This window comes from Numida meleagris, chromosome 11 (genome assembly GCF_002078875.1).
Source record: "Numida meleagris isolate 19003 breed g44 Domestic line chromosome 11, NumMel1.0, whole genome shotgun sequence".
Classification (NCBI taxonomy): Eukaryota; Metazoa; Chordata; class Aves; order Galliformes; family Numididae; genus Numida; species Numida meleagris.
In genome coordinates this window covers 1,939,893-1,964,340 of record NC_034419.1, presented here as the reverse complement: position 1 = coordinate 1,964,340, position 24,448 = coordinate 1,939,893, and the positions used below count along the sequence as shown (strand labels likewise).

At 39.6% G+C, this 24,448-nt stretch overlaps 1 protein-coding gene across 9 annotated transcripts in view; it reads right to left on the bottom strand.

The window, feature by feature from the left end:
- The window catches only part of DOCK3 (dedicator of cytokinesis 3), a 209,663-nt gene that overhangs the window by 60,708 nt on the left and 124,507 nt on the right, over positions 1-24,448 (bottom strand). For all 9 annotated transcript variants that reach the window (XM_021409194.1, XM_021409197.1, XM_021409195.1 and 6 more), the window contains 8 exons: positions 15,750-15,874; positions 10,740-10,902; positions 10,066-10,172; positions 9,189-9,360; positions 8,474-8,571; positions 5,946-6,029; positions 5,587-5,687; positions 4,011-4,092 (listed from right to left, as the gene is read on the bottom strand). In XM_021409194.1, the coding sequence (XP_021264869.1) occupies positions 4,011-4,092; positions 5,587-5,687; positions 5,946-6,029; positions 8,474-8,571; positions 9,189-9,360; positions 10,066-10,172; positions 10,740-10,902; positions 15,750-15,874 (932 nt within the window). The remainder of the gene's footprint in view (positions 1-4,010; positions 4,093-5,586; positions 5,688-5,945; positions 6,030-8,473; positions 8,572-9,188; positions 9,361-10,065; positions 10,173-10,739; positions 10,903-15,749; positions 15,875-24,448) is intronic.

Below are 24,448 nucleotides of genomic sequence, written 5' to 3'. Positions count from 1 at the left end.
TTTACCAGTGGTACTCCAGCAGAGAAGAGAAATGGGGAAAGAAACGTGCATTTAGGTAACACGTGTCAAAGAACTTCCACTTATTGATGAGTAACCTCCCTTTCTTCTCTGAGTGACGGTCCATACACATGTTCACTCTTGTGAACAAAGCAGCAGCACGCCTCAACCTGCATGGATTACCTGGTGGTCAGCTGCAACGTCCCAGGAGAACTAAAAGCAGAAGACTACTCTAACAAAGACAGCATCAGTTAGAAGCTGCCACGATTACACAGGTAAAGCTTTGGATAAATTTCTACAGGTGTAGCAGATTAAGATACTCCTCAGAGACATCGCTAGTATCACCTGAGCCCTCAGGGACCACGCTCAAACACCACTGCATGGCTTCACCGTAGCGTATTCATACAGTGGGCAGTCCAGCAGCACATCTGGACTCATCTACCGTAGAGATGAAAAATCTGTTCCGTTCCAAAGGCAAAGCATACCTGGTGTTCAGAGTGTGCACAGATGAATCAAACTTAAACAAGTCTGCTATAAGAAAAAACACAGATTACTTTCCTAACTTGACTCACCCAAATATCACTTTAGGAAATAACCTGGAGTACGTAGAACGGGTGACCTTATCATATACACAATATATAAAAAGGATTATTAGCTCTGAATGTCTTCACTGTCCTAACAAAAATGAACAAAAGTAATCTTTAAAAAGCTACCTTCATAAAAATACAAGGAAATAAATATGTAGGCAAAGTCTCAAAGGACAGCCCCAAACAAGACATCAACAGCCAGTCAAAATCCCAGTAAATAACTCGATTATCAGCTGAAGAAAGACATTCTGGTTTTGCTGGCCTTTAAGGAATCTCACTGGAGCTTCTGTAAAAAACACGAAGACATGAACATTCTTCTTACAAATAAACAAGAGAATTTTTGCAAGCTGCTCAGTCACCAAACTAAAATACAGACAGTAGTCTACATGGGCATCTACTTCACATTCAAGAGCAGCTAGCAAACTTCTTCCTGCTCCTGGCAATGTTTTCTTCCAGAGAACAGCACGCTTTCTTTAACTTCTCTGCATTACTAAGGCAAAAAGTGCAGATTCAAGTGGAGGTATGAATTAGAGATTTTGAGAGCAGGTAAGAGACCTGAGGCAAAGTTTAAAAAAGCATTAACAATAAAAGAAGGACTAAGTCTTAGAAACAGGCTGTCCTGGGTGGAACAACTGTAATTACCAACAATTTTCTAGTATTCTTAGAAAAAGCAAGACTGTAGAAAATACAAATCACCAATGAGATAATTACTTCTGAATGAGGTAATTAGGAGTAAGTCCAGAAAGACTGACACTTCTTTTTGAAATGCAGAGCGAAGAAAACAATTTGGAGAATTCTCCAGTCTCAAAAGGCAGGTTGAGAACATAATTCTGAATGTCTCACCTCCCTGGCTGCCACGGCTCAGAAAATAAGGGTTTTCACAAAATCAGCTGGGAAGTACAACATTGCTCGAGCCTCTGCCAAAGACTGACCTTCTTATCACCGACTCATGTAAAGCCTTGTAGGGATGGTATGGTTCAGCTCCAGAACACTGATAGGAAGATGGGACTTCCTGAGAGAGAAGAGATCTTGCTCTTTAAGTGGATGCCTTGATCCAGGCAAAGCCATCAGTGATTCCACCACCAGAAAATGCCTGAAGCTGAAAGTGCACTGCCTACAGACATTTCACTAGTTTTACCATGTCTAGCAGGAAAGGTAAAACCATCTGTGGAGCTAACCATGGAGAGTCCTGCTACAGAATTCTCCATGCTGGCACAGGCAGATGTATTTGGACGCAGCTTACATGGAGCTTGTTATGGGCCATAAGCAAGGAAAATGATGCCATGTGTTCTAGGACAGCTAGAGAAGTCCCTGTGTTATAGTTCCTCCAGGTTTCACAGAATTTTTCTGAGAAAAAGTCTTGAGGGAGGGAAGCTATTTCTGGAATAGTCTGGAGCACTGCTTGTTAATGCCAAGGTCTAAATTAGAATCATGAGACATCTGCATATCCATCATTTCCATGGGGAATCGAGAAAGAAAATGAAGATCTTGATTCGGGCCTCCAAGATCTACTTGTGAAGTCAGCTGTTCACCTTAAGACGCAGCAACAGCTGCAGTGGTAGAGGATGCACTATTGGGTCTGAAGAAACTCTACGGTTCCTTGCTAGGAAGGGGCTGTCACATCTTCAGAGCAACCCTACTCGCTGATAGTGCAGCTGCTGTCGAGGCAAACACTTCAGATACTCAGTAAGCAAAGAGCTGCTTTGGCATCCTTGAAAGAATTTACTTCATTTATTTACTTTATTTATTTTCAAGCAGTATGTTGAATAACCGACCGTCCGAATGACATTCTAGCATTCATACTTTAAAATCTGTGAAGAGAACTAGTATGAGTTTCAACAAATACCACTTAGGAACAATATCATATAACTGTGTCTGCTACACTGCATGCCAGTGAACAGTCTGAGGGGGAAGAAAACCTTCTCACAGCCATTCCAGTTAGGGATCTGCCTCCCATTTCACCATTTTAAGAGGTTCCTCTGAAATTCCAAAAAATGAACAATGAGGATGGAAACAAACAGAACAAGAGAGCGGAGTGGTCCAACAGAATTTCACAAGAAGTCATATTTGGCCCATTTTTACTATTCCCTATGGAACTGTGGCTGAAAAATATTACAAGTAAGTAGTTTCTGAACATATATCTACAAAAAACGAAGTAAAAACTGGTATATTGCTCTTCTAAGTATCAAGATCTAAAGAGGAAATCTTGACAGCCAGTTAATAGCAAGGATGCCGTACCATTCAAATTCTCAAAAAACAAAAATTACTTTCTCAAAAATGTTTAACAGATTAGACCAAAGGAGGCAAAACAAAGCACAAAAATACCACAAGAGGGAATGAAAAACAGTGATAAAATCTGAAATGCATACCAAGACACAAGCACAAAGACATTCACAACATGCAACAACCTCTAACTTTACCATGTTTTTGCCAGAAGTTAAAGCAACAGTGTATGTGTGCATGGGTATGCCCCACCTGTGACATGCTTCACTTATTCATACTGATGTGAAAAAGTGAGAAAAGTGAAGTGCAAATCTCTGCCACTGCTGCTAGTTTTAAAAGCGCCCAGACTCAAAGTCTGGACATAAGCCTGCCAACAGTAAGAAGGTACAGGTGGATAATCACTCCAAGACAAACATTGTCCTGCAAAACTTGGAATCATGCATTTACGTGCATTTTATTTCTCTCTTACAATTACTTACAGTAAATAAATATAAATATAGTAAATAAAATATAAATATATAAATTTACTATATAAATACAAAGAAATAAATATAAATGTAGTAAATAAATATAAATGTAGTAAATAAATCTAAATGTGGTAAATAAATATAAATGTAGTAAATAAATAAAAGTATTTTTTCTTGGAATTCTCTGTAATTGGTACCAAAATTATTCCCTTGACTTCACACAACATTAGAAAGTTGTGCCTTCTTTCAAGGTCATACTCCTGTCAGGGAACCATGATTCCAGGTTCTGGGCAATGATACACGGTAGAATTTCCAGCTTCTTAAAACAGGAGAGAACTTCAATTGGCGATGCAATGAAGCTGTGTCACAACCACAAATGGAAATTGTATTTTTGATCCACAGCACCTCTGCCTGATAGATTTAAAATGACTGTTCCTACAGTGCAAGGTGTAGGCGTAAATATACACAACACGTGCATATATACTCCACTGAAGTCCCACTTACGTCTCCTTAAGGCTTCAAAAGGACTTAAGAAGATGCAGTCCTTTAGATTCATTTTTGTGCAGAAAACAATTATCTCACCTTAACATTACCATATTGGGAATAATAAAAAAATAATTCTAGTTAAACACTTAAGAAGTCAATGACAGACAGCCCTTGATTTTATCTGCGGCTTCCTCAGCCCTTCTGGAGTCACAAACGAAACAGACACACAAATATTTCCATGAATACACACTCTCATTGCTTCCTGGATGTGGTCCTGGCGTACAAGCTCAGCTGAACGGTCCATGTACCACTTCAAACATCGGATCAGTTCCCTGAATATAACAGCAAAAAGAACAGTAACATGAAGATTAGCCATCACTGCCGAGTTTAAACAATATTCCATCACAATTGCTTCAGGATAGATCTTTACTAGTGCTCACTGTTCAGAGGCTGTCCCCTTCTATCTTTTTATCTTTCCACTCAGAATTTGATCAAACCTGCTTTTTTCACAGTCTCCTGCAACAGCAGACATTACAGCGTTTGCAAATGTGACTGTACAACCTGTCTCTCGTACTTAACTCACTGCACACATTTTTAGCAGCACTCTTTCTTGTCCCTACTTAACCAGCCTGCGGGAGGATGGTGAGAAGGTGCCCAAGGAGGTGAAGCTGCTGCTGGGGCAGCAGCAGCAGCCTCAGTACCATTCTAAAATTAGTCAGGCAGCAAACATTTTGGTTCTAGGGAAAGATCTATTTAAAAAAGTCTAATTTCAGTCCACTCCAGTCATCAGCTACAGCTGTGCTACCTACTGAATTTTACACAATATATACATTTATTTAAATTTCTAAACCAGAAAATAATTTCTTCTCTGTAACTGACTTGCACTATGAGAACATCAAAAAGATATTATACAAGATAGAACTATATTGCTTGCCTTTATCAAAGCTGAGATCAAGACATACTCTATACTTTTGGCCTGAAATGCCAGGCCTCCTCTAAGTAAGCAGTGTTTAGAAACTCAAGATCACAACGAACCATCTTCCTGGAGTGCACAATACCATTTGGACTACCTTCAAGAGTTGTGCTTGTAATATTTTTACTAGGCATCAGACTACAGAAACTGTTTGTTTTGCCTGAAAGAAGTGATTATTAATACAAGGCAGAACACTTTTTTAGCCTCTGTACATGGCAATGCCTTCTAGTGCTGGGTACTATCTGTGGTTCTTTGCCTGGCATTGTCAGAGTAATTTGGTAAGTAAAACTAAAACCCTGAATGGCAAGTCTTACTGTTTTCCTAATCAAGTCTGTGTTGTTGCTTAATGCAAAACTCAAAAAAGTACACTAGAAAATAAAGCAGAATCTTCAAAGTAACGGTGAAAATTAAGTTTCTGATCTACTGAAATAGACACTAATAAAATGGAAAGCCATCATCTTACATAAACACCTGTCTATTTTGGAAGAAGTAATGACAATTAGTTCTGCAAGCTTTCACACACATCCTATATCCCAATGTCCTTGGACAAGGAATGTATACACTCTTGCAGCTCATTAGCTGACAGATTGACAAGGAGGTGTTGCTGAGTGACATTTATAAAACAACAAAAATAGAATTTGTCACTTCAGAAAGGCAAGGTAAAAATCAGCGTCTGCTCGTTTCTGGCAACAGGTGACAATGAGCAGCTTTTCTCTGAAATTGTGCTGGAAAAATTTTGTCCAGATAGATCTATTTTTGAAAACCAGGGCCAACATAAACATTATGACTCTTAGTGACTTCATTCAGTGGCTTCTAACACCATCTCCTGAAGCGATGGATAAACAAAACTTACTTATAAGCCAGTGCTCCTGCAAAGTGCTTCTGAATGTAAGTGTCCATCACAGGTCGAAAATGGAAATACTTGCTGTCACGCAGCAGATTTATGATGAACACCTGTAAGAGATGAAGTAGCGAACCCTCACTGAGGGAAACTGCACAGTGTTCTATAATAAACAAGCTACAGAACAACAAAACACACGAGTTTCTTAAAACAGTCAATACCTACGTTATGAGATTTTATTGCATGCTTCTCCCAAGTGACAGCAAATACTGCTCCCCACCTAACTGCAGGTTGAAGCCATCCAGGATTATTATAGAAAATTAAAAATCACTGACCATGAGGTAAAGAAAAGTAACAATTCATCATCTTACCAAAGACTGAAAGACCAACAAGCCATACTTCTCGGTGTTGTCATCCAGAACTACAAACAGTGTGTCCAGAATGTCTTGAAGGAACTAAAACAACATTAACGAACAAAAGTTTCCATCGTGTTCAAAATAAGAACTTTTTGCAATGCTGGAATTATGCCATACACGTTGATACCTTTGTAAATCCAAGGACAAACCGTTTCAGGTTCATTCATGAGACAAGACAGATTTTCATTTGTTTTTACTAAGCATTTTTCTCTTTGCAAGGAATATTTCTAAATGAAAATGATAGCTAAATGAGAACAAAAATAAGAAATACATATTACACGTAAATATAACTGAGTGTTCCTTTCTCTGCCAGCTGAGCTGACCTTAAGTGCTACCTACGTGCAAAACAACGTATTTTAATTATCCTAACACTACAGTGTATTGGATGCCATTCTCATCAAATTTAAGACACGGAAGCACATTAAATGGTGGTCCTAATTATAGAATCATAGAATCATGGAATTAGCTAGGTTGGAAAAGACCTACAAGATCACCTAGTCCAACCGTCCACCTACCACCAATAACCCCACTAAACCATGTCTCTCAACACAATGTCTAAATGTTCCTTGAACACCTCCATGGTCGGTGACTCCACCACCTCCCTGGGCAGCCCATTCCAGCGCCTGACCACTCTTTCAGAAAAGCAGTATTTCCTAATGTCCAGCCTGAATCTCCCCTGGCGCAACTTGAGGCCATTCCCCCTTGTCTTGTCACTAGTTACAAGAGAGAAGAGGCTGACCCTCAGCTCACTACAACCTCCCTTCAAGTAGTTATAGAGAGCGATAAGGTCTCCCCTGAGCCTCCTCTTCTCCAGACTGAACAATCCCAGCTCCCTCAGCCGCTCCTCATAAGGCCTGTGCTCCAGACCCCTCACCAGCTTCGTCCCGCTCCTCTGAACACGCTCCAGGCCCTCAATGTCTTTCTTGCAGTGAGGGGCCCAAAACTGAACACAGTACTCGAGGTGGGGCCTCACTAGGGCTGAGTACAGAGGGAGAATGACTTTCCTACTCCTACTGGCAACACTATTTCTGATCCAAGCCAGGATGCCATTGGCCTTCTTGGCCACCTGGGCACACTGCTGGCTCATGCTCAGCCAAGCGTCAACTAATACCCCCAGGTCCATTTCCTCCATACAACTTTCCAGCCACTCTGCCCCAAGCCTGTAGCATTGCCTGGGGTTGTTGCGGCCGAAGTGCAGGACCCAGCACCTGGTCTTGTTGAACCTCATCCCATTGCCTTCAGCCCAGAGATCCAGCCTGTCCAGATCTCTCTGTAGGGATTATGCTTAGTATTGAAAACTTTTGTAATATGAATGAAAGCAGGGCTTTTATAACAAACATTAATTGATTCAAGCTACATATTACCAATTGTTTCTCTCATTTGTAACACTGAATGCTGATAATTCAGTGACTTTCTTTACTGTCCTCAGAAAGGATGACTGTGAGGAGGAATGCCGAAGATGAAGTCAGCTGCTGCTTCTGTCATCATGATTTTGCAATCTATTCTAATTAAATTTCTCAGGTGGAGAACAAGAAATAAAAAGCAGCAATTTATGAAGTCTCTGAAAAGATAACATTTCTTTTTCCTGAATAATTGCATTCTGTTCTTCATCAATCAACTGCATTTCCTCTTGCAATAATTTAATACTTTTTCGTTTTTAAATTTTCCTCTATAAAAAACACACTTGTACTGCCTTGCAAACAAATATATGAAATATGACCTTCTTGAATAATTTCAGTACGCACTGGGTATTTTCCTCTCATGTTATTTTTACAGGTGCTATCATGAAAGTTAAAATTAAGACATGGCAACATTCAAATGAGTTACAACGAAGTGGCATAAACTCCTAATCAAGTGATGGGATTTCTGTTTGAAATTGGCACTCCAGGTAACAGCACCACTTCACAGTTCTGGGACAGTGAAGTGTAGGATGGTGCACTTAACTTCCAAGGTTTCAGATTTGTTTTTCCTCTACACACAGGTTTCAAATATATTTTCAAAACAGAAACACAGATCAATTCTACTAGCTGTTTGAAAAGCTAAGGCTTCTGTGTCACCTCTATTTTCTTCACGCTAGAAATGGTCAACCACGGCTCCCTGTTTTCAGGGAATGTCTTCTCTTTGTGCAGACAAAACAAGTCTGCACAAAACCCCACTAACAGTGGCTGTGCTCCCATTAGGAAACAGCGTGGCTCAGTGGGGGCTGGTCTACAGAGCAGAACACTGGGTGCTGAGGACAGATGCTCACCGTACATGTGGATGAGGGTATTTTTCTTTGGACTAAAGCTGATTTGATCCTGAAGACTGAATACCATTAATTTTTGGAGTGTTCAGTTTCATATTAAAAAAATTCCTTTTCATACACTCTGAGACTTCACAGTGCGAAACAAAGTACAGTAAGAGGTAACAATCAGATGTGCACTGCCAATATTAATTAGCTTACTAACACAGACACATCCAAAAACTGTTACTGCATGTAGTACCTTAACAATTTCCTCGCCACTGACATGTCTCAGTCTTCCTAGAATATCCATCACACGATCTGGGTAAGCTTTCCATTTCAGTAGGGCAAGCAAATCCACTGCAGAACAGTAAGAGAGAGAGAGCCAGAATCCATTTACAAAGGGCAGAAGGACAACCGTAGACCCAACTGAGATTCATTACACTACAGTTCTGCTCTTGTTGCAGCTCACATATCTTAGGGGGGGAAAAAAAAAAAAAGGAAAACAAGACGGAAACCAAACAGTAAGAACTACACTGCTAACAAAAAAAGATGTGAAGTTTTAAAAAGAGTGAAAGTACTGCAGCCTTCCCTATGGTGACCTCACACTGCACTGTGAAAAACACATTTTTGTATTTCTGTGCCTCAGGAACATTGCTATAACAAGTTTTGGTTTACTTACTAGCTCTGCAAGAGCCTAAAAAACAAACTCTAGGATTGTGTAAAAGTGCCAACACTGACTTTTTTGTTCTTTAATCGCTTCGTTAAAATTATCTTTGTTTTAACATACTACTTATGCCTTGCACTTCGGTCATTTCTCTGCCCTTTGTCAATAACTCCTATTACCTCAAAAAAAAAAAAAAAAAGCAAAAAAACCCTGAACAAAAACCCAATCCAACAACAGTTTCTGCTCATTTCAATAAAGCACACGTATCTGTCCTGTTGCCACAAGCAATTCTGAAGCACCAGCTACTTACCATTCTGGGTCAGTTTGGTGGAAGAGAGCTGTGTGGAGACTGAAAAGGACTCTTTGGTGCTGCGCTGGAAAATGAGACTGGAAGGGATATTGGGGCAGCCATTGTAGTCCTCCTTGCAGCAAGGCAGCCCCAGGTAGAGCGCGTGGTTATTAAACGTGCTGTTCTCATCACACTGCAGACACGGGGAAGGAGATGGAAAGTTACTTGGTCTATTTATTTCATTCCACGCACACGTCCTGATAGCATTTGCTTGGCAGCTCTTTTACTGATCTTTTGGGTGCACACAAACACTTGTAAGAAAAAGCTGTGCTTGCTGCCTTCAGGGCTTGTATATACACACAAGAGACTCGGTTTACAAAACAAAAAAGTGAGCTCCTTACTGCTGACTCTAGAACTTGCCAGCACCTTCCAACTTAGTGCTGCTGTCTGAAAGTCACAGTGAAGAAATAAACCAAAGTAAATCAATACGGTGGAAAGAAAAAATACAAAAACACAACAGCAAAAGAAACCCAATGCCCAAAAACTCTCTGAAGTCTCTTGCTACAGCATTACTGAGATGTAGCACTGTAACAATGCATTTGAAGCTTCTGGGCATTGCAACACAATTTCTTAATACACAATAATAGTACAGGCTGGTAAAACTGCTGAAGGCTTGAAGACTCATGCATTTGAATTTCAAATAGTCAGAATTAATAAAAGATGAATCATCGGTATCTGACAAGAAACGGTGAGTTGTACCTGCAATAGAAGGGGGGATCCATACCTAGTCATGTGAATTTGAATTTTTTAATTCTTTTAATGTGGGAAGAAACGACAATGCAATGACAGTTAGATATTTAAACTGAAGGAGAGCTGAATAGTTGAGAAGACCTGGTACCTTATAGACATAAAGCTCGTGGATATCATCCGACAAGGTAGTGCCATCATCTCTCATCAATGGAGTGAATGCAAACCCAAAGAGCTTCTTTTCTCCCTTGTCTTTCGCTGTAACAAGAGATACAAGTAAGTAATCATATTTGTTCATACTCTGTCCACATACTCCACAAAGTTACTCAAGAAATTCTCTGCATTCCTACCAAAAAGCAGGCAGGATACAATCAATACATCAATATATAACGTACTACTATGTTTAATTCTACGCAAGTCATCAGCAAGCCTCAAAACAAATAATAGCATCACAGAATGGTCTGGGTTGGAAGGAACCTCAAAAAGTTGTCTAGTCCCAACCACGCTGTCAAATACAAACATGCTGATCACAGTAAAATAAAAAATGTACATGCTATAAAGAAAACATTATACGGGAAAACACAGCAATACAACGGCAGGGGGGAATATCCACAAAACATTTTGCCCTGCAGGGATTGCTTACAATGCTTTGAATGTGCTGTTTAATAAGCACAGCAATAGGCTAACAAACTACAGTAAAGGTGCACTGCTAAAGTTGGCACCCTCTTCCTGCTTTCTATGGAGTAACAGCCTTATTCAAGCATGAACTGACAATGGAAAGACCTCAGCCGTTTTAGATTTCTTTAGGTTACGTTCTGCACTTACTGGAGCAATGTCTGAACTCAAAGCGGAGGTGAGACCCACGAAACCTGTCAATGGGGATGGGCAGCTTGATGATTTCCCCCCATCGAGGGCTGTTATTGTGGTAAAGGACAAAAGAGTGGTACGCGCTCCTGCTTGGCTCTCCTGAGCCCAGGCTGATGCAGTCCTGGAACAAAAGAACACAATTTAAAATTAAAAGACATCACATCACTAAAGATGAGTCATTTTATTACACAGTGATAATCTTTATATAATTCATCTCTTTCTGTAGACATAAAGGAAGAGGCAGAAGCAGAATCTCAGACACAACGAAATCTGAAATTCTTAGATTTTGGACTTGTGTTTCGGGTCAAAAGAAAAGGCAGGAGACCTACAACAGTAGATGAATTCCAGTATCCCAATTTATTATTTAAGCAAAATCATTATTTAAGCAGAGTTTTATACCGAAGATGGGACAGATAAATAAACACGAGTCCAAATAAGCAAGCACATGTCTAAAAAAGGACCTAATGGAATCATCTGTGAAAATATCATTTGATCCAATTTCTCCTTAGGTTAGGTACTTCAGTTCAGAAACAATATTTGAACTTTCCAGGATCTTAAAAACTGATCTTTCATAACTGTAATCATCCAGACTCACTAAGTATCCCAGAAAATTCTGATCGAAGTTATTTCATTAATGGCAAGAAAAGAATTTCTGTTAAGTAGCTGTCACCTAAAAATATCATGATCTAAATTTCTGATGTCATGCCTAGAAAGCTCGGGGATCTTAACTAATCTGTCAAGATACGGATTAAAAAAAAAAAAGAGTTGATTTTACTTAGGAAATTTGGCAATCCTCAGTCACAACATGAGAGAAGGAAGTTAGGAGAAATACGAAGTTCTACTATAAAGACACTGAAAGTTCCCTTGTAATGAAGACATTGAGCAGGAAGCACATTTTCTTTTATGAGCACTAAATCATACTCCAGTCCTAGCAATTAAAGTGATACAAAAGATCTGACATCTTATAAAACTGTGCAGAAAAAAAAGACAGCTTAGATTCTTCACTTTTAGTACCTCTAGGGATAATGAACCAAGGAAGAAACAGAAGCCAAGCAGGACCGAAACAACACACGCAATATAAACTCTGATGTGAAAACACCCCACATGGAATAGTGTCAAAGCAAGATGAACAACAGGTCATTTCCCCAGGGCACCTCTAAATTCTGTTCTAGGAAATACTATCCATGTTGATTTGGTCTTTTTTCGTGTGTAATGAAAAGAGTACCAAGTCAAGTATGTTCCATTAACCAGATCCATTAATTCAGTCAGCACTAGTTCATCTGGCTTTGAGAAAGCTAAGAATTTGTGAAGGAGCCCAAAAAGAAAGACAAGTTCAGTGTCCTTCTGGGATTCAATGCAAGAACAACCCCTCTGGACAGAGATTCACTGCAGAGGCTCTAAGCCAAACCGAGGGACTGTGGCGTATATCCACAAAACTCAGCCCCCTCAAGTCTTAGAAAGCACGTGCTATTTGCCACAATCCAGATAAAAAGTGCATTGTGCTTGTTTTTCAATACAGCAACAAACATCTAACTGGCACCCACATTAAAAGGCTGGAGCGAGAGTACTGGTGGCAGAGCAAAAGCCCACAGTGCCTTCAATCTCCTGGTAATAATTTTGGGTAAAGAGTAACTCGCAGGGCTTCAATGCAACAGTTCCAAAGCTCATTTGGCAGTATGTTCTCAAGAGAAAGTAAGATAATATTTCTTCCATAAAGAACAGGAAAATCTCAAACTTTAATCTGAGCTCTTTTCTGCTGTCTCAAAAAACTACATGCCTTGGTTGGCAAGTGCTCAGTCACTGAATGCTGTTTTGTATTATCAAGCCTCAAAAAATGAACTGGTAGAGTCTTATGCTGTCACTGTTAATTTAGTGTCCACGCATTTATACTACAATCTACAACTTGAGGTTAGAGGATCAGTTAATCTTTAATCCCAAACTGTGATGCACAAAATGCAGACACGAAACTATTCTCTGTACACCTCGTTACCCTGAGAGCCACGTATGGAGGTGAATTGGAGAGCACAGCCTAAACCAGAAAAAGGATTGCATAATAATGTTATCATTTAAGTTATGTCCCATGACGAATAAGATATTCTTTCTACTAGAACAGAAAGAAGAGTAAGTGATAAACATGTCAAGGCTTTTATTTTCCGGACTATACTGAAAGATACTAATAATTGGGTGAGATCATTTTGAAAAGAAAACACTCATTTTCATCTTGAACAGGACTGTATTTTGGGACTAACTTCCACTGCTTTCAATAGGACTATTTCTGGACCAAGATATACTCAAGAGCAATAAGGATTTGAAACAGAATATTCTTACTGAGTATGGCTCTGCTAAAGTCTTCATAGAGCCGTAATTTCCGCACCACAGAGTAACTCAGCATACACTTTCTTATTTGGCAGTGCTTTGGAAAATGCTGTAGGTCAGGAACAGCATTCAGCCAAGAAAAGTGGAGTGCTGGGGTCAACCATCATGCATTCAGTGCACTGCCCATGCTATTGTAAGCTTCAACTGGAGATTTTTTATTACTTTCCCTACAACGCAACCCACTGAAAGTTATTAAATTAACCCTATGATTAGAAACATGAAACGGAAGGCAGAAAATAGCTACACTTGACTGAGAATGCAACCTCGAGTCGTGCAAGTGATCATTCAGTGGTCAGACAACCCAAACTAAGCAGTTTACCTCATCAGTACCGCACTGAGCTCTAGCCAACACAAATTTTATTCTTATCTTTTATATTAAAAAGTTTAAGTTGCACTCCTCTTGTTGCAGTCTTAGTACTTCCCTTTAGATTATACTGAATGACTGAAGGTTCCCCATTCAGCAGTCTCTTTGCAGCTGCTTCTTTCCCCCATTTAGGAATAAAGTTATATTCTGCCTCTGAGTGCAACCAGCTCAGTATCTATAGATACCTAGAGTTCTTATAGTTTTCAAGGCATTTCTACAGATTTAGAACATCCTATTAAAAGTCATATGCATTTAATAGGGTCAACTGTCTTCCAAAAGAACATTACCACTAAAGGTAAGATAACCCACTAAGTCAGAAGTGATTCCAGATGGCTGTCTCATTCGCTTTACCTCTGGAAGATGAATTTACGGGATTTTTGTATCAAGTAGAAACTATGGTAGCAATGAAAAAAGATAATACGTGATTAGTTTCTGAACTCAATTCTAAGTGGCTGTTTCCTTGTCTCACGCAGATATGATTTTTCCTTCACACTGCCACTTAGAACTTTGAATTATGTCTCTATATTCAGTTCAATTGATGTTTGGTTTCATATGTTATTTTTCTAGGTCTATTTTGCAATAAGAGAGAGCAGAAATGTACCCACGCAGTGAGAAGGAGTTCATATTAAAGGGAAGGAGTTCAGGTTTTACTGTTCTTGGTAGCACTTTCGATTGTTTTCCAGTAGACATTCACCAGCTTATTATTTCCTATGTAGAAAAATTCTGATGACTGCAGGTTTGAAATACAATTGATCTGAGACATCATTAGGCCTCATGAACCGAAGATCTCCCTAACATAATCATAAAATCTTCCTTGATTTGACTAGAACTACCCTGAGAAGCAATAATATAAAAGTCAGTACAAAGGTTTTCTTGTAAACACACTACTGAAACTGAAAACCCACAGAAGATCCTTTCCACATGAAGTCTCTCTGTTACAAAAAGTACGTCCACCTGATTGTATTTGGATCGACTGCCTTTTATTATTCTCCGTGAGTTTGTGCCATGCCCCATCTCCAATCCCACCCACAGCCCTGAAGTACTGCTGGAGCAAGGACAAGGCTAAGGAAAAGGTAACAGTATCTCAATGGCCATTCCAGCTGAAAACACAGAAGTAGTTAAGACTGAGAACATCTAGAAGCCATACTGGTATTCAAAGATGCTGATCTTGCACTTCGGAGAACAAAGACCTACCATGGTCTTTGGCAGACTGTTCCATAATACAGCAATGATTAAAAACATACGTCACTCAATCCAAAATGTATTCCTAATGCAATTAGACAGGGAAGGATTGTGATCTTCCAGAAACAGCTGTGAGCACAAAGCAATTCCTTACAAGAGATGTATTTAATTTTTAATCAAATCACAAGTAATTATGATAATAAAGGAAAAGTTCCCCTTTCAATTCAAAAAACAGATTGTGGCAATGAGCTTGACACACAAGCACTTTGGTGTTCAGCCTGTTCTATGAGAATGACTACAAAGACCATTTTATTGCACCAGAGGTTAAAAAAAAAAAGTAGGAGAAGTTACGATTAATACATTTTAGTACAGCTGCTACTCCGTTCATGATAGAAGTTTATGTCAAAATACTTTTACTTCTCTTTCCTCACTCTTCCCCACCCCACACAAAGCTGACTTATCTACCTATTGTTCTTCTCTTCAGTAACACTGAAGTAAGAACAGAGAAAGAAAGAAAAACATTGAACAACACCATCCACAACTGGAATGAAGCCCTCTCATGGGGAAAGCCAAGACCTTGGAAACAAGGCTACTTCTTCTTCAAAACTACATTCAGTATGCTAAGTCCAACAAATTAGACTTCTAACAGTCTCGCCTGTAGTCTTGTTTCATCACGTTGTATGATATACTATTTGATTTCAGATATTTGTCATACATTCTTCTGCTCTTTCTCTGACTGCAGTTACTCTAAATTTTAATGTTGCTATAGCCACTGACATCGCACTGCAAAATTAGATGAGCTTTTCAGTTTAGAAAAGTTTTCTCCTAAGCACCTATTCCCATATGGGGCAGTGCTCCAAATTCTTTCAAATATGTAAGCAACCACTTCTTTCATTATAATAGTTTAAAACCTTAGCCAAAACCAGAAATAGTAAGAACTAGTTTCAGTTTAGTTTCCCCGGCATCAGAGAACAAACAGAGACAGAATGTGTGTGCACGGAACAAGCAGATGGCATTCGAAACTCAAAGAGAGAACAAGCACTTACCTTCAAGATTTCTCCATCTGCATACAGAACATACATGGTCACTTCAATGTTCTTCTGCACGCTTTTCCCACCTCTCTCAAAGTCTCCCTTTTCTAATGTCAGGTATAAGTCATTGCGTATATCACCTGCAGGGAAAGACAGGAGGCACATGCCTAAACTCACCACGGGACTGCGCCTGTGTGAAACTTATGTTGATTCTGCAAACCATTCTGTGTTCTGCAAGACCATGGCTGATGCCAAATCATTCCAAGCAGCAAGTTAATTGTTAATAAAGATGAACATTTTGATATCAATGCATAAAATCAGACCGTTGTTAGTAATGCCTTTATTAAGTGTGAACTCGGAATCAGGACCTGCTTTATTGTGCATGAGTAGAGAAGGGAAAATAAAACCTCTGCTACTTTGCCTAGCTACGAGTTGCAGCTATCAGGATTAAACTGAAAAAATGTCAGTAGTGCCAGACTCCCTATTTTTAATATACTTAAAAAGAAAAAAAAGACTACTTTTGTGGTGACTGGTAGAAAATTAATTTCCGTTAAATCTTCTTTGAGTATTTTGTAGATTTGCAAATTTTATCGCAACAAGAAAATAAAAGCAGCCTTTTTGGAAAGGTGGTTGTAATTCAGTTGAGATGGATGAAGAGGGAATTATTAATTAGTTTCTGCTAGACTTCTGGCTAGTCCCTGGTGTCCATATGCAAGAATGCAAGAAAGCAGGCAGCGTGGATACTTGCCAGTTTATCACTACCTCACCTTCAAGAGCTTCCAGAGCCAATGACTACACTATACTCAGCAATACAAATGCTGGCACCTCTCTCAGGTTTGTCATTATCCTGAATTTAACAGAGTCTAGTTCACTTCTTATTTTGTTCTAAGAATCCGGTTTGGGAAATGCTGCTTTCAAAAGGAATGCAGTCAATTCTAGAGCATGCACCAAGAGGATGGCAGATAGCACCTGCTCCTCCCTAAGATTTAGTTATTGCTTCCATTTTGTGACCGCTCACCTATCACTTCTTATTTATTTGTCACAGAGAAATGTATGAAAGGGCAATATAAAAAAAATACAAACATTTTAAACACTAGAAATTAAACTCTTTCAAGGCAGGTATTTTGTTAAGCAGCCTCAAGAGACTAAATAATGAAGTGATGGAATGGTTATCCAGCAAATCAGAGACTCCTCCAATGCCTGATTTCTTCCAAGCCGGCACTTGGAGAAGCTGATGCGGTTAAATCCGTTTATTAATCAGAAGCACAATGAAGTAAGCAGCGTATGCTTTCAGGCAGTGAGGGATATCCTTCTGTCCATCAAAGATGCATTTTATATTTTTCTTGAAGTTTCTAACTCCACCAAATTCATTCCTGATCCTACCGGAGGGACAAACAATAGAAGCTTTCAGTCTCGCCTTTACGGTCATTTTTATTTCTGGAGATCAATACAACATTTTAGGCACAGAAGTACCACTCTGTAGCTGCCGCTCTGTGTTTTCTGCTTGCTCTCCTGTGAATGGGAATCTGCACGCAGCGTGTCCTCCTCCTGCCATCAGCCCTGCTGGCAGCGAGGGCTCCGAGACCGCTGCGCTTCACGGCCAGGAAAAAGATGACAGCGAGAGGGCCACGAAAGCCCTCCAGCATCCGGCCTGGTTTTCTCATCCAAGAACAGTCATCACATGGAGCACGCTGCAGAGAAAACTATCTGCGCGTTTTTCCTGCTGTTCAAAATACAGCTAAGCTACCTATAAGGGGACCGCAGGAATATCAAAGAAATGCAGAAGTCACAGCCAAAGTTAAGTCAGGGCTTCTGTTTTGAAACTCCTGCTTAAAAGCCTCCAGCCTTTTTTCTTAGCAGCATGCATGGTGAGGAAAAAAAAATTCCAATTTATGTGCTGTAATTCTTAATGGAAATTAACTGTACCCGTACAATTAGCATTTTGGAGATTCTTATTTATGGCCTCTTCTCTGGAAGAGGGGCTGGCTACACAAAGTCCAACGTCAGATTGCAAATCATTTCCCAGACTAAATTAAATGCAGAGTTTGGTGTATGCGTAGCATCTCATCTTCCATTAAGCTTAACAGGAGGGATATTACTTCACTAATTAAAAAAATGCCTGTGGGGTGGGGGCCAGAGGAATCGAGATAACAGTGGATTTGCATCAAAATGAAGGAAAAAAAGGGGAAAAGTACTTCAGTGAAGTGTAATGGAGCATCTTCTCTTGTAAAAATAGTTTATAAAAAAAATAACAGGAAAAAAACACAGAAAAGGCCATCATGCATAGCAAAAACAGCAGAGACTGAAGGCCACTGACTCTCAGGCACTGCGCTCATCAGCTTCTTCAAAGTCTGGAGTTAAAACCAGAAGCTCACAGACTTCAGTTTGTTCGTGTGTAACCATGCAAATATCCTCCCTACAAAGAATTCCCTCTTCCTCGCATGTCACTTAACCTCTTCTCCTGCTGTGTCCTTGCAAGCCTTTCCTTCCCGGCTGCTGCTGTCACTCTTGAGGTTTCTGAGCTCAGACACAGTACGGGGCTCCACAGAAAACAGAGCAAATGCGTGGACACAGAGCAGTGCATTAGGCATTTAGTTCTGAGTATGCAAACTGCAAGGCTGGAGGCAATATTCTGCACAACAGCACACAAGTGCCCGAGCAGACAGCACTGTGCAGCTCGCGTGTGACAAAACAAGAAGTGTGATCAGCAGAGCCAAGTGATCCTTGTCAGCTCTGACACCGAATGACAGCTACATAACAAGTCAAAAATCTTGGCAGATAGAGCTTTTCCCTTGCTTAATTCTATCTTAAAATAGAAAGAGAGAGGAATAAAGGGCTTGTTTAATAAAGCAGACACCTCCGTGCAAACAGTCCTGGCTTGGAAGCGACAACACCTCTCTTGGGGAGAAAAGCAGCGCGGTGCGGCAGCGTGGATCGCAGCGGCCTCTCCCATCCTCACAAGGAGAACAGTGCAGCTCATCAGAGTGGGTCAGCGTTGGCCTCCTATCTTTACTACAGGAGTGCTAGGCGGCTACTGGGCTGGAAGTATTTGTAGGTTCCAGCTGGTGGGTGGCACTTTAACTGAGGACACCCGTGTCAGGATGAATTGAAGCAGCCCGTGAGTTTTCAAAATGGTATTTGTTTTAAAGGCCATCCCTCAACAAATGCTTTCCATTTAAAATCCAATGTAAACTGTTCTTTTGCCCAAAATATATGCAGTTTTTATATATGCAGTTCCTGAGATTAAATCTTTACGAAATGTCTTGACATACAGCATTTCTCACAATAATAAGAATTATTTTGTGATGTCTCATGCTGCCCTTCGTTTATTTTCCATTCACCTTTATGGGACTTTTGTTTCGGTTATTATTGTTCTTTTAAAATCTAACTACAAAGACTTACGTCAAATATACAATTTGTATTTAAATTACAAGGTCGTAAATATTAACTGTGGGGGCCCTACATGTACTGAAGTGAAATCCTTTCTCCTATCACCCAAAACTATTCTATTTTAAGCAAGCAGTGGAAAAGAGTGTAAGAGTCATACACTGGTTTTGTGTTTACAATACACATTGTAAACATTCCAAATATTAATTGTCAAGACTTAGCAACATTAAATAGTGCAATGGACAATAACTGTGTTAGAATATGTAGGATTTATATTGGTTTTGCAGGTTTTCTGCTGGAAGAGTAAGGAGTTACTTGAATAGCAAAATAGTGACCATGTACAGAAACAGTCTGCATTTAATCTAATACTTCTTTTAAGAGATCCTAAAAGTTTTTGTACACTGTGGACACGAACGGTCTCTGTTTTACACAAGTAAGCAGTGTGCCAAAAAATGTTACGTTATAAGTTCATAGCGGGGAAAGAGGCAGACAAACCTCTGACATCTCAATTCTAGCAGTTCTGTTTACTAAGGGGCCCAACACTTGTTACACTGCCTTCTCTAACATCCCCGTCTTCTGAAAATCTCAGCATTTTGCTGGAGAATGCCAGCTCTCAGAGTGGGCAAGAAGGACACTCAATGGCTTCCCCAATGGCTTCTGAAGAATAAACAGCACAGTACATTTATATCCTATATACAAGGGAACATCCTCACAACATCCTCCACCAGCATCACCCTGCTGACTTCAGTCAAGGTACAGCAAAGTAAGCCTAAGGGTTTGCCTCTGCAAGACCCGGTCCAGCGAGGAAGTACAATCTTCAAAGCAACTACAGACTGCAGGACACTAACACAGCTTCTGACAAGGGTGGCTGCTCCCTCTGCTCAGGAGAGATGTCCCCTGCATGCACCAGAACGGGGTGCCAGGAATTATCTTCTCATCCCAGCGGCCCATTCCACCCTTACATTACACCTTCTACATTCCTTGAAACACTGATGGCATGCAACTATTAACATTACTGGGAGTAATACTGTATTGGTAAGGGGAAACAGAGGTTTTATCTACTGCCTACCTACCAAAGGAAACTAACTTTTTTCCCCCTCTGTAAAAAGAATATTATGCTAGTTTAACTCTGTGTGACCCTCTACCTTTTGGGGAACAAAACACTCACATTGTTTCAATTCCTGTAATTAAAAACTGAACAAATGATGCTTAGTAGATTATTTGCTATCCACTCTTTCACTTCTGTGTATGAAAAGAATATGATGCTTTTTAAGTTCAATTATTTGCCTGGAACAGTTTATAGTCAGTAGTTGTAAGCTGAGTTTTTAACGTTATCTTATCTCCTCCAAATTAATATTTCTTACTTTGCATTTTCTGACAGTTTGTTAATAACAAAAATATTCTTTATTCTCCTTGTAAATGCTTTTTGGGGGTAATTATTACATAACTGTATCTTTCAGCCTCATCAGTTCTGTCACCCCAAGTATTCTGAGGATGGCTGACGAGTCTTGCCACATCCACTTCTCAATGTATTTCTGTCATCTGAAAGAACAGATGCTGAGATTTTTCTCACCTTTGCTACTGATGAATCTTTTTTATCTACTAAGTTGGCCCGTGGTATGAAGAGATCGGTAAGACAAAACGTCTGTTACCAAAGTTTCCCTGTAATGTTATGATTTATTACCTTTACCAATCCCCAACATTCCATGAAAGATATGAAAATGGGAAGAAGCAAGCAATAAGCAGACATTACACAGAAAAGCAGAAACTTACACCCAACTATCTTCATCTCTGCATCAGAAAGAAAGGGGAGAGAATAAAAGGAAAGGAAAGAGAGAGAAGCCAGAAAATTAAGACAAGGAGAGAGAAAAAAAGAGAAAGAAACATCACTCACAAGTAGAAGATGAAGCATGCACTTTTCATCAGAGGATCAAAGTAAAAGACAGAATACTTATCAGCACATGGGGGAGGGAAGGGATGTCCTTTGGGGAACTGACAAACGCCATGCCTATGCAATAGATTTCTGATCAGCAAGTTCTGTATACAAATAAAGTTGCAATCCAAAAGGCAAGCAGCACATGCCTCATTGCTTTTATCTCTGGGGAAAGGTAAAATTGTCAGGATCAGATGGACGTTCTCCAACCCAATTAACTTAGAAAAGAATAAAACCCAAAAATCAAAATGGAACAAAAACCCACCACCTCTTTGTGAGGCTGCGCTGGCTGAATCCCTTCCGACTTGGGCAAAAAGAGCATTAGTCTTCACAATGCTCTTCTCAGGTCACAACACAACAGGAAACAAAACGTTTTACACTTAAAACTGAAGACAGGCATGGTTATTTTAAAATATATTAACACTTTTCTTCATAACCATGCAAGATATAAGCACATAAAGACTGGTTTAACTTTATTTCTTAATGATGTCCACTCACGTTGCTCTTACGTGAGTGAGGGAAAAATGCACGTGATATAGGAACTAGCGCTACTGTTAAAAAAAATGGGGAAGGAGAATTGTGTGGTAAGACACAGCTACAGAATTTCAATGGTTAAGATGTCTACATTTGAAAAGAATTCCTATTAAAAAAGAAAATGAAGATGTTAACACCCATGAGCAAGAAGATTCATGGAAATGTCAGCTCTGTTTGCTTTAAAGAAAATACATTTCTTGGTTCAGCAGAATGACCACTGCATATTTTAACAATAGTAGGTGACACAGCCTTTATTAATTCATTCATCAAAATGATTTTTAAATCACAATGCCTTAAAATCAGCATCCACTTGCAAAATACAAGTCATGAACTTTCTGTGCTCTTCTCAGAGAGGAAACCCTGTCTTCCACGAGAAAGAAACAGTTCTGAAGCGAAGGAATGAAAAGGTAGTTTGACAAAGACAATTAAAGAAACAGACATGGCTGAGAACTGCTAAAAGGTTTTGTTTGGTTGCTTTGTAAATGGTATCTTTTCTAATGCCGGACAATACCAGTACACCCAATCAGTCTGATTCTGGCTGCAACGATGTGGGCACAAAGCACAGCAAATTGACAGGCACTCTTTATTCATGTAGTTTTGCTAATCCACCCAAAGGATAACTTCCTCTATACAAATGCTCTATCACGTAAACTCAAACCAGTTTCATCTTTTTTTTTTTTTTTTTAAACATCTGTGGACATCTGCTGTCACAACTCACACATAATAGAATGAATAATATTTATGGCATCAGCACAGCTATATTGTATTTTAATTTCCTAATTTTTCAGTTGAAGAATATCCAGGACAATGAATTTTTTTGCTTCGAGCACTGTTCATGACTATCTCGTTCTTTGCACCCCATCTCTACTCTAGCAATATCCCCATTTGTCATTACAGTGAAAGTCTGCTCACACACCATGACTGCCTTTGCTTTCCTACCTGGTATTCAAGCACATTTACAAACTGCCTTTTGTCTACAAATTAGAGCCTTCTGTTTTTTTTTTTTTTCCCCTAACAGAAATGCCTAAAGCTTGACATCAGAACTGTATGTGTGGACCTCTTGCATCCCCCACTGAATGGAGAATTTCTGGGTGTTCAGCACCTTCAGAGAGGCTGCAAGCATTTAATAGCAGGATGGTGGTCCTTCCATGTTTGTTGTATCAGTCAGTAACTTCAGTAGACCAATCTGTCAGTCCATATATCAATCCAATTCCAAGCATATTATCATCTTAAAATCCCACTGTTCTCCCTAGTAAGAATTACAGTTTCCACAAAAAAAAAAAAAAAAGGAAAAAAAAGACACTAGCCAGCAATAGTAACTTAACAGAATGTCTTTGTGAGGAATACAACTTAAAAAGCTGTTGGGCTGATCAGACCTGGGAAGATCACTACCACACGTATGCAGATCCCTATAAAGGGAGCACTGCAAGCATTTGCTGAGGAAACTGGTTTTAATTTAGTTAAATGTCCAAGGTGAATATCACAGAGATCATAACAACGTATCTACAATTTGGTTGACCTCCTTTGCACTGAAGCAGTGTTCTCTCTAGTGTTCTTAATTACAAAGAGTATTTAAGTTTAGAAATTGTAATTAGCTTTACTAGACTGAGAATCTCGGAAGTTTAGGGTAGGAACAGCTCTTGCCAGAACACTGCTAACTTGCTTACTCAACCCCTGGACAAAAGCATTGCTCACAACAGCAAAAGCACAGGAAGACAGGCTCACTATGCCCTGCAGAAACAGGCTGGGGGGAACACCGAGGCCATAAAGCCACTCTAAGTTTGCTAAAACTGAACGGTCTGAAGGAACTGAGGGACAGTTCTACAAATGCAGAAGTGCAATTCTTGCAGGACAGCCGGGTAAGTAAATGTTGTTTTTGATGCTGACTTTTCTAGCAGTGATGTGGCTTTTCTAGCTGACATCTAAATGTGATCTCAATTGCAGCAGACCGTCATGCAGGCACAGTGTCTGCATTTCTGCACACAGTATTTAATCTTTTCTCTATTTGATTGCTTTAAGGTCACTAAGAACTGAAATGTGTAATTGGCTTTATAACCCACGGTACTGAACTGACACCAATTTCAGGTTATTTCAATATGGTGGACTGTGAATACATTCACTGTAGCTTTACAGACAGTTAAAGCATCGTTTCAGCAGGAACAGGAAGACTGTATTACAGTTGTTTTTAAGTGCATTAGTAAATAAAAGCATATTGTTCAAACACTTTTACTTTAGATTCTAGAAATCCTTCCCACATATTCCCAATTTTTATTGTGCTTCCTCAAGAGCCTCTATAACAAAGCTACAACAATTGCTTTTGATACTGATGTGTCACTGCAGTCTTTCCAGTAATAAAATCTGATTGTTTTCCCATTATGCTTTCATTAAATTTCTTATGTCTGCAAAGTCATCCTTGGTCTTGTTATATTGCAAAGCAATAAGGCAGTATTTCAAATGCTACACATGCAACATAATTGGAAAGCCCATTTCTTATTACACTGTAAAAATTAAGGCTGTTTAATGCCAGTTTTTGTATCTATGATTGCATGGCTGGCTAGGATCCAGTTTCCTCCCTAAATGAACTCTTGGCTATGCTGTGCCTACCTCAACTCGTGCCAAAAAGACAACAGTCTCAAGCTGCTGCTCCAGAAGCAAGGAGCAAATGGAGCACAGCAATGCTTCAGCCAAGGCAGCTGTTGCAGAGACTAGGTGCTCTGTAAGATCAGCTGGAAAATCAGACCAGATCTGCAGCCTCATGTACCATAAACCAGGGCAAAAGGATCGTAGTAACTCCAAAAATCAAGGTGGCAAAGTAGAATAAACTCTTCTGTCAGGCTTTAGATTACTGCTGAGAAGAAAC